General features: G+C 50.7%; 1 protein-coding gene across 1 annotated transcript in view; it reads left to right on the top strand.

The window, feature by feature from the left end:
• The window catches only part of fam13a (family with sequence similarity 13 member A), a 35,836-nt gene that overhangs the window by 21,859 nt on the left and 3,124 nt on the right, over positions 1–10,853 (top strand). The window contains exons 8-17 of the mRNA XM_047045336.1: positions 3,386–3,496; positions 5,407–5,623; positions 5,737–5,878; positions 6,218–6,299; positions 6,485–6,690; positions 7,011–7,094; positions 7,993–8,088; positions 9,028–9,111; positions 9,685–9,875; positions 10,380–10,481. Coding sequence (XP_046901292.1) covers positions 3,386–3,496; positions 5,407–5,623; positions 5,737–5,878; positions 6,218–6,299; positions 6,485–6,690; positions 7,011–7,094; positions 7,993–8,088; positions 9,028–9,111; positions 9,685–9,875; positions 10,380–10,481 — 1,315 coding nt within the window. The remainder of the gene's footprint in view (positions 1–3,385; positions 3,497–5,406; positions 5,624–5,736; positions 5,879–6,217; positions 6,300–6,484; positions 6,691–7,010; positions 7,095–7,992; positions 8,089–9,027; positions 9,112–9,684; positions 9,876–10,379; positions 10,482–10,853) is intronic.

Here is a 10,853-nt window from a genome sequence, read left to right on the forward strand (position 1 = left end):
ACCCAGTCTGCATTTACACACACATCTACATTTGATTTCTTCAGCAGACTTTTATCCAGCGCAACATATAAGCAAAGTGTGAGTGTGTTGCTGTGTTGTTGTGTGCTGCTGTTTGTTGTGTGTTGTTGTGTGTTGCTACGTGTTGTTGTGTGTTGTTGTGTGTTAAGTGTGTTGTTTGTGTGTTGTTGTGTGGCTGCTGATAGCAATGGGCGAGGGGGGTAGTATCCTGGTGTGAGTCTCACTCTCGTGTGAGTCTCACTCACATGTGAGCTGTTTCAGTCAGACTGGGGGGCTTGTTCCTCTTATGCTGCCGTTAGCAGGGAGGGAGAGGGGGAGGGAGGGAGGGAGGGAGGGAGGGAGGGAGGGAGGGAGGGAGGGAGGGAGAGGGAGAGGGGGAGAGGGGGGAGGGAGGGAGGGAGAGGGGGAGGGAGGGGAGTGGGGGGGGAGACAGTGGGAGGGGAGGGAAGGAGAGGGAGAAAGGGAAGGAGGTAGAGGAGAGAGGGAGGGAGGGTGAGAGAGAGGGTGAAACTACCGGCGTAATACTTGGATCAGAACCATGGTTTCTTCTCTGCTTCATGCAGAAGCTCTGAGCGCTTCAGGGTGTTCAGGCAGAGCTCCTTCTGACCAGGGAAGAAGACAGGATGGAGAGGAGGGAGGGTGGAGAGATGGAGGGTGGAGAGATGGATGGTGGAGGGTGGAGAGATGGAGGGTGGATTTGGACCTCTACCCTGCAGAGCCCAGGGATGGTCCGTACGCAGCTATACTGAGGAGAGAAGGAAAGAGAAGAGGGAGGGAGAAAGATAGAAGACAAGGGAGGCGAGGGGAGGGAAGAAGGGAGAGAGAAAGGAGGAGGAGGGGAGGGAGAGAGGAGGAGGGAGGGAGAGAGAGAGAGAGAGAGGAGGAGGGAGAGAGGGAGAGAAAGCATCTACATCTTCAGGTGTGCACAATTCCACCCTTTTTCCCCTGAGGCACTTGCTTACCTTTGTTCCTTACTCTGTCCTCCCTAACCCTAACCCCTAACCCTTACTCTGTCCTCCCTAACCCTAACCCTCCCTAACCCTAACCCTTACTCTGTCCTCCCTAACCCTAACCCTAACCCTTACTCTGTCCTCCCTAACCCTAACCCTTACTCTGTCCTCCCTTGTTCCTTACTCTGTCCTCCCCAACCCTAACCCTAACCCTTACTCTGTCCTCCCTTGTTCCTTACTCTGTCCTCCCTAACCCTAACCCTAACCCTTACTCTGTCCTCCCTTGTTCTTTACTCTGTCCTCCCTAACCCTAACCCTTACTCTGTCCTCCCTTGTTCCTTACTCTGTCCTCCCTAACCCTAACCCTTACTCTGTCCTCCCTTGTTCCTTACTCTGGTCCTCCCTAACCCTTACTCTGTCCTCCCTTGTTCCTTACTCTGTCCTCCCTAACCCTAACCCTAACCCTTACTCTGTCCTCCCTTGTTCTTTACTCTGTCCTCCCTAACCCTAACCCTTACTCTGTCCTCCCTTGTTCTCTTACTCTGTCCTCCCTAACCCTAACCCTTACTCTGTCCTCCCTTGTTCCTTACTCTGTCCTCCCTAACCCTAACCCTTACTCTGTCCTCCCTTGTTCCTTACTCTGTCCTCCCTAACCCTAACCCTTACTCTGTCCTCCCTTGTTCCTTACTCTGTCCTCCCTAACCCTAACCCTAACCCTTACTCTGTCCTCCCTTGTTCCTTACTCTGTCCTCCCTAACCCTAACCCTTACTCTGTCCTCCCTTGTTCCTTACTCTGTCCTCCCTAACCCTAACCCTTACTCTGTCCTCCCTTGTTCCTTACTCTGTCCTCCCTAACCCTAACCCTTACTCTGTCCTCCCTTGTTCCTTACTCTGTCCTCCCTAACCCTAACCCTTACTCTGTCCTCCATTGTTCCTTACTCTGTCCTCCCTAACCCTAACCCTTACTCTGTCCTCCCTTGTTCCTTACTCTGTCCTCCCTAACCCTAACCCTAACCCTTACTCTGTCCTCCCTTGTTCCTTACTCTGTCCTCCCTAACCCTAACCCTTACTCTGTCCTCCCTTGTTCCTTACTCTGTCCTCCCTAACCCTAACCCTTACTCTGTCCTTCCTTGTTCCTTACTCTGTCCTCCCTAACCCTTACTCTGTCCTCCCTAACCCTAACCCTTACTCTGTCCTCCCTAACCCTTACTCTGTCCTCCCTTGTTCCTTACTCTGTCCTCCCTAACCCTAACCCTTACTCTGTCCTCCCTAACCCTAACCCTTACTCTGTCCTCCCTAACCCTAACCCTTACTCTGTCCTCCCTTGTTCCTTACTCTGTCCTCCCTTGTTCCTTACTCTGTCCTCCCTTGTTCCTTACTCTGTCCTCCCTAACCCTTACTCTGTCCTCCCTAACCCTAACCCTTATTCTGTCCTCCCTAACCCTAACCCTAACCCTTACTCTGTCCTCCCTAACCCTAACCCTAACCCTTACTCTGTCCTCCCTAACCCTAACCCTTACTCTGTCCTCCCTTGTTCCTTACTCTGTCCTCCCTAACCCTAACCCTTACTCTGTCCTCCATTGTTCCTTACTCTGTCCTCCCTAACCCTAACCCTTACTCTGTCCTCCCTTGTTCCTTACTCTGTCCTCCCTAACCCTAACCCTAACCCTTACTCTGTCCTCCCTTGTTCCTTACTCTGTCCTCCCTAACCCTAACCCTTACTCTGTCCTCCCTTGTTCCTTACTCTGTCCTCCCTAACCCTAACCCTTACTCTGTCCTTCCTTGTTCCTTACTCTGTCCTCCCTAACCCTTACTCTGTCCTCCCTAACCCTAACCCTTACTCTGTCCTCCCTAACCCTTACTCTGTCCTCCCTTGTTCCTTACTCTGTCCTCCCTAACCCTAACCCTTACTCTGTCCTCCCTAACCCTAACCCTTACTCTGTCCTCCCTAACCCTAACCCTTACTCTGTCCTCCCTTGTTCCTTACTCTGTCCTCCCTTGTTCCTTACTCTGTCCTCCCTTGTTCCTTACTCTGTCCTCCCTAACCCTTACTCTGTCCTCCCTAACCCTAACCCTTATTCTGTCCTCCCTAACCCTAACCCTTACTCTGTCCTCCCTAACCCTAACCCTAACCCTTACTCTGTCCTCCCTAACCCTAACCCTTCCTTACTCTGTCCTCCCTAACCCTAACCCTTACTCTGTCCTCCTTTGTTCCTTACTCTGTCCTCCCTTGTTCCTTACTCTGTCCTCCCTAACCCTAACCCTTACTCTGTCCTCCCTTGTTCCTTACTCTGTCCTCCCTTGTTCCTTACTCTGTCCTCCCTTGTTCCTTACTCTGTCCTCCCTTGTTCCTTACTCTGTCCTCCCTTGTTCCTTACTCTGTCCTCCCTTGCCTCTCTTTCCGCCCCCCCCCCCTCCCCCCTCCCCCTCTTCTCCATTTCTCTTTCCTTCTTTCCCACCAGATTCTCCCTTCTTTAGCGCCCCCTTCCTTGATTTTAAAAGCTTTTTCCATCAGAGTTACCATGAGGGTAAGTAGTACTGGTCGTGGAAGGATCTAGAAGGCTTTGTGCATGACAACGCTGTTACCGAGAGCTGCTGTAGTTGTTCCTGCTGCAGCACAAACTTTACACACACACAGCACCCCCCCCCCCACACACACACACAGCCCCCCCCACACACACACACAGCCCCCCCACACACACAGCCCCCCCCACACACACACACTCACTAAGGCCTGATACGTCAGAGACGATGATGCTGTGTTTTCTCTGCTGGCGTTAGTGCACGTAGACAGCAGCACTACCGCTGTGGACGCTTGTTTTGACACCAGGAGGGTGTGTGTGTGTGTGTGTGTGAGAGAGAGAGAGAGAGAGAGAGAGAGAGAGAGAGAGAGGAAGGGGAGCGTGAGAGGTTTCTCCAGAACCTTCTCTACTCTCCTAGCAACAAGCTCTGTGAGCTCAAACTCTCTGGGAAACCAAATATACTGAGGCATATCTCTCAGTCTGTCTCTCTCTGGGGTTTATCTCTTTCTCAGTTAATTGTGTTGTTCTCCATCTCAGGCACAGCACACACACGGCAATGGACAGAGACAGACGGAGAGACAGAAAGACAGAGACACAGAGACCGTCAAGACTCCTCTCTAATCCGAGTGTCCTGTGTATGTGAGAGAGAGAGACAGAGAGAGACAGAGAGAGACAGAGAGAGACAGAGAGAGACAGAGAGAGACAGAGAGAGGCAGAGAGAGACAGAGAGAGACAGAGAGGTAGAGAAAGAGAGAGAGAGTTGAGAGAGAGGTAGAGAGTTGAGAGAGAGACAGAGAGAGGGAGAGAAAGAGAGAGTTGAGAGAGGAGCCAGTCCAGTTCTGGCAGCAGGATTGATCACATCGTCTGACTCTTTCCTCTCTACAATTATCACACCGCCGGCCAAGGGATGGAGGGGGAGGGAGGGGGAGGGAGGGAAAGGGGGGGGAAGAGAGGGAGGGGGAGGGAGGGGAGGGAGGGGGAGAGAGAAAGAGAGGGAAAGGGAGGGAGGGGAGGGGGAGTGAAAGGGAGGGGGAGGGAGGGGGAGAGAGGGGAGGGATGGGGAGAGAGAAAGAGAGGGAAAGGGAGGGAGGGGAGGGAGGGGGAGTGAAAGGGAGGGGGAGAGATGTAATCCGTCGACTTGGAAACATCTGTCACAGGCAGGTCAATCTGAAAGAAGGTTTTCATAGTAAAGTGTTTCAGAGCCTTTTCATCCTTACACACACACACACACACACTCTCTCTTGATGACCTTCGCTTGTGGAGAGGACATGCCAAGAACCCGTTGTCCTGGAGACGAGCAATGGTGGCTCGATGTTAGAGTAGACGGGGTAGTTTGTTGGTGTGGAAACGTCTGGACACACACCTCCAGTCTGGGAGCCTCACAGAGTCAGTCTGGGAGCCTCACAGAGTCAGTCTGCCTCACAGAGTCAGCCTGCCTCACAGAGTCAGCATGGAGGAGAACATGCATGTGATGTGTAACTCCGTGTGTGTGTGAGTGTGTGTTGATTCAACATTCAGCTCTGTCTTTAGGAAGGTGAGAAAACAACTGTTCACTATCGTAAGCCAAGTTCCATAGGCGCGCACACACACACTGCTGGTTTGCCTGTCAGGTCTATGATAGTGTTGTTGTTTCTTTCCTCGTCTGTGTGTCGTCTGGTCTACAGACAGACAGACAGTCTACAGACAGTCTATAGACAGACAGACAGAAAGTCTACAGACAGTCTATAGACAAACTGTCTACAGACTGTCTACAGACCAGACAGTCAATAAACTCTCTGTCTCCAGACAGTCTCCAGACTGACATAGTCTACAGACCAGACAGACAGTCAAGACACAGTCTACAGACAGATCAAATAGACACAGTCTACAGACTACAGCCAGGTTGAGGTGTTCATGGTCCTGTTTGTGTTCCTCAGAGCCAACCCCGGCCTACTCGTCGTGGCAGAGGGAGACAATGGACCGTGACGAGGCCCGCCTCTCCCCTCACCCCGGGGGGCGCCTCATCCGCCAGCTGGTGGAGGAGGAGGGAGACCCCATGCTGTCGCCTCGCTCCTACGCCTACGGACACTGCCAGCACTACCTGGACGACACAGAGGTCCCACCCTCACCCCCCAACGCTCACTCCTTTGTCAGGTAAAAACAAGCACAATCACCCAGAGTTTGTACAGTTGTGGTTGGTTGTGGAGGTGAGGGTGCGAGTGTGAGTGTATGCAGTTCCTGATATGTTGATTTCTCCCTGGCTGCAGTCGCAGAAGGAGTTCCTCTCTGGGCTCCTGTGATGATGAGAGAGAGGAGCTGACCTCAGCACAGCTCTCCAAGAAGATCCATGGGCTGAAGAGGAAGATCCGCAAGTACGAAGAGAAGTTTGAGGATGAGCGCAAGTACAGGGTAGGTCGTTACCTCTTGGTCAGCAGTCAAACGCTCTACCCACCCCAGTTCCTCACCCTGCAAGAGGGAAACACAATTGGACATAAACAAGGAATTCTTAGCAAACGAAATCTAATTCCACTCACTTCGTCGGCTTCACTTGGCCGTAAACAAGATTAGCCGGATTGTTAATGAGAGTCATATGATTCAGGAGCAAATGTCAGGAAAGTGGGTCAATTAATTCAAATTCTGACGTTGTTGTATGCAAACAATGAAGGCTGCTGTTGATGTGAACGAGTGAATGAAGGCTGCTGTTGATGTGAGCGAGTGATTAACGTTGTTTGTTGTTGTTGTTGACAGCCGTCTCACAGCGACAAGGCGGGTAACCCAGAGGTTCTGAGATGGATGAACGAACTGGCCAAGCTGCGAAAGGACCTGAAAGGTCAGCAGTGAAGTCACTACGAAGTTTTCCTTTATTTACTGACTGGAGAACATTTGACTAGTTGAAGAATTGAAATTAAAATCATCGAATCACCAGAATCGGTGGGTTTAATCTCTGCCTCTTCTTTCCCCTCCTCTGTACCCCCCCCCCCCCCCACACACACACACACACACACACTCTCCCAGAGAGCAGGCTGATGAAGTCTGAGGAGGACTTGCCCCCCCTGACGCGCCAGCGCAGTAACACCCTCCCCAAGAGCTTCGGCTCCCAGCTGGAGAAGAAGCCCCCCCAGGAGCGTCCCCCCCTGCCCCCAGTGGAGGGCACCCTGGGGGCCGTGCAGAGCCGGCTGCAGGAGAAAAGGGGGGAGGTGGGCCGGCCTGACGACATCAAGGTGATTTGATGATGCAAAAACACATCAGCTGCTCTTACATAAATAATAACAATACAAAACAATGAAAAACAAACAGAAAAATCACCAACACGTTAAAAAAAGAAGAAAACCAAACCAAGAAAAACTAAATTAATTGAAATATGATGCATGTAACAACACAAACAACACAAACAACCATGAAACTTAGCTTCTCTTGTTTATATACTAGTCGAGTTTTAACACGATAACCTGGAAGAAGTATGTGTCTAACGTGGTCCTGTTTTAGCAGCCTAGATGGGGTACCTGAGGGTGTAGGGCACTGACTTCCTGTTCTCTGACAGGATATGACACGCGAGCAGATCGGAGCAGAGAAAGTGGCACTCCAGAAGGCTCTTCTCTACTATGAGGGCATCCATGGACGACCAGTGAGTTACCACACAAATGCACGCACACAAACACACACTCTAAGGGATGGCTGAAGACTCACAACAAATACTTCCAATCCTGATAGATACTGACCTATATCACAACTGAAGAGCAGATGTTTAAAACCTGGCCGTCTCTGTGTGTGTGTGTCGTGACCCATCTACGCATATCTCACAGCAGTGAATCTCCAGTGAAGAGTTGACCTTCAGTGAAAAAATTATGTGGTTTCGGTTGAAGACATGGCCTTATCAGTCTGCCATTATGAATTCCTCATGTTAGACCAGACAGTGGCTGAACCCAAAACAAAAGCGTCTCTTTAGAACAGATCTGACACCAACTCTATTCAAGGCGAGGACGTAAGTCATTGGACTAATTGCTTGGTTTTCATCCCTAGTTAATTGTGTAATTAACCAGTAAGTGTAGGTGAACTCCCGCTCACCTTACAGATGCTGTCATGGTTTAAAGCCGGAAACTTGCCTTTACTTCTCATGAAAACAGACCTCTTGAGGATCTGGGTCAGCTGTCACTGCTCTTCACGTCAACCCAGTATCGCAGCCCGGTTTGCTCTGGAAAGGAGTTTTAACAACGTAGACCTCGTGGCTAACCTTATTACATTACATTTACATTATACATTCAGCAGACGTTTTTACCCAGAGCGACGACAATAATGCATAAAGAAATTACTGCAGGAGATGAAGGAGCAGAAATGCTTACTGTAATTCTAACAGTATTTCCGGTGGTAGTAAGGAACATTGCAAAGTAGCCTAACATCTCTCAGCTACTACCATGCGCGGGGAACACAAATAATAGTAACTTCTACTGCGATAATAATGTTGTGCTTGTGGTGTAACCTAATAACTAACAAGATGCCTTGTCTTTCTCCCCCCGCCCCCCCAGATCACCAAGAGCGAGAGGCTGATCATGAAGCCTCTGTATGATCGATACCGCCTGGTCAAACAGATACTCTGCAGAGCTTCCACAATCCCAGTCATCGTGAGTACAGCAAGTGATTTTGCCATGCAACTCTAAAGCCTGTCTCCACATCAGCTCCCAGGTGACAGAAGGTCGCCTACAGTGTTAGCATTAAGCAGAGACGTCAGATGCACTAAGCTCGTCTGGGTACGTAATCGCCCGCAGCGTTAAGGTCAGCATTAGCGTTAGCATCCGCCGCTGTAGGCATAACCTCAGAGTCCACGAGTTTGCTTCGTTGGCTAGTTAGCCTCAAGGCTAACACTTAATTCGCATCAGCGGCTCAATGCATCAACAGGTCTTTACAGCGGATCAGACGATAGTATCAAGGTCACAGTGTCTCATCTAGCCTTACACACTCACACACACACACAAAGGAAAATAGCACCTGCTACACAGCCACAGGGTCACAAAAACGTTTCTAAAAGGTCACATTATCATCTAACATGGGAGATTATCTGGGATGACTGGGATGGAATAAACAGAATACTCATGAGAGGAAAAAACAATATTGGAATAACGCCCATGCAAATATTACAGGGTTAGAATATCTACCTCATCTCAACACATTTATATTGCTTTATATTGTATGAGAAGTCTGATATGGTATCGGTATGTGTATTTCAGCCTGTTGAGTTAGGATTATTTGTTGGGGCAAACATTGTGAAAACATAATCTAGCATTTGTATTCTGGGCCTGCTGTGGTGTATGCATTATATAATATGCTATCTTTAATCCGTATTACACAGGGACATTCCCATCTACCACTCTGTCCAGAGGTTAACCGTTGCGGTCATGTTCTGTGTTAAAAAGCAGTTATCTGGTGTTTCAGAAGTTTAAAATCACACAAGGACATTGACTCAGAACAAAATGGCATCCAGCCGGCCAGTGCTGTGCTGTCTTTGACTGCTCTGGGTCAGTCCCATAGTCATGGTAACGCGTCCTTGTCGACCCACACTACAGGGTTCCCCATCCAGCAAGCGCAGGGGCCCCCAGCTACAGCCCATAATAGAGGGCGTTCCCGCTCTCTTCTTCGACGACATCAAGGTGAAGAGCCCACGCCTTAGCTCCAAAACCGACCAATGATTGCTCAGGCTTCCTCATCCCGCCCCCATCCCCAGTCATCCAATCACCCTTCCCTTCACCCCTCACCCCAGCCTGATCAAGGCCTGCTGATTGGACCACTGCACTTTAGCTCCGTGTGAAAATCTGTAGATTTGTAGAGTACCGAGTTGTTTCCGGGTGCTTCCATTTTCTTTGACTTGGACCTGATTGGTTGCGAGAAAGTGTGTGTGTGTGTGTGTGGGGGGGGGGGGGGGGGGGGGGGGGGGGGGTGCTTCCTTTGCCAGTTTTTGTTCCCCGAAGATATGCACTCTCACACACGGACACCTGCCTGCTAACGAATTAATCGAATCAAAACACGACCACAATTAGAACAGCCGCGATGAATGCATGAAGCTTGTAGTGAGCCACAGTCACCACCTAGCAACTAACAACCTATGATCCTCTCACTCCAGACTGCGCTTCTCCTGGAGGTCCACCGCTGGGCCCCCTGCTGCCCCCCTCTGACCCCCTCTGACCCCCTGCTGCCCCCCTCTGACCCCTGTTCTTCTTCCCCAGGAGGAGGAGGACGGCTCGGAGGACGAGGGGGATTTCCAGCCTCCGTCCTGCGTGCCGGAGCATCCTGATCTCAGCATGCTGGGGTTCCTGGAGCAGCTGGAGGAGGAAGGCTTCATCTCCCCCGTGGATGAACTGTCGCCCTCCAGAAGCACCACCGACATGAGGCTGTCCAACCTGCACTCGGCCACCATGTAAGCTAGGCCAGAGCCTCAAATCTGATCCTCCAGACCAGTGGTCCTCAACCCCGGTCCTCATGACCTCCTGTCCTGCATGTTGTAGATGTTCTCCTGCTCCAACACTCCTCATTCTAATGAGTGGGTCGTTACCAGGCTTCTGCTGACCTCGATAACGACACATTCATTCGAATCAGGAGTGTTGAATCAGGGAAACATCTAGATTCTAGAACATGCAGGGCGGGGGGGGGGTCCCTGAGGACCAGAGTGAAACACCCCTGGTATAGAAGCTTTCTCCCTCTTACCAGAATACTATAACTGCAGTGTGGACTATACTCTGACACAACAAAAATGTGTAGAGAAATGATTGCATTTGAAGCAAAGTGGTTCTTATATAGGTTCACTTTTATAGATGAACGTATCTCATTTACAACTGAGAGCCTCCGATGTGTTGTACTCTACGAGGTTGGCCGTGCCCGGAGGACCAAACTCCTGAAGGTCTAACATGTCTCTCTCCACCAGGGAGGAGCTCGTCGTGCAGCTGCAGGAGGCCAGGGAGGAGAAGAAGAGGATACGCAAAAACCTCAGAGAGTTTGAGGACCAGTTCTTCAGGCAAAACGGAAGGTGAGGGCGTGAGGGAAAGCACATGTAGTCATTTAGCAGACGCTCTTATCCAGAGTGACTTACAGTAAGTACAGGGACATTCCCCCGAGGCAAGTAGGGTGAAGTGCCTTGCCCAAGGACACAACGTCATTTGGCACGGATGGGAATCGATCCGGCAACATTCTGATTACTAGCCCGATTCCCTAACCGCTCAGCCACCTGACTCCCTGGCAGCCCCCTCGCTGTGTCAGGCTCACTGTTATCTGCCAAAGACATCAGGGTTATGAAACTCGGCTGATATTTCCTGTGGTTTGGTTGCGCTGCGGACTCTTAACGTCGGCCATTTCCCTAACGTTTAGTTTGTTCTTACAAGCCCACTCCTTGTTTCCATAG

This window comes from Hypomesus transpacificus, chromosome 22 (assembly GCF_021917145.1).
Source record: "Hypomesus transpacificus isolate Combined female chromosome 22, fHypTra1, whole genome shotgun sequence".
Lineage (NCBI taxonomy): Eukaryota > Metazoa > Chordata > Actinopteri > Osmeriformes > Osmeridae > Hypomesus > Hypomesus transpacificus.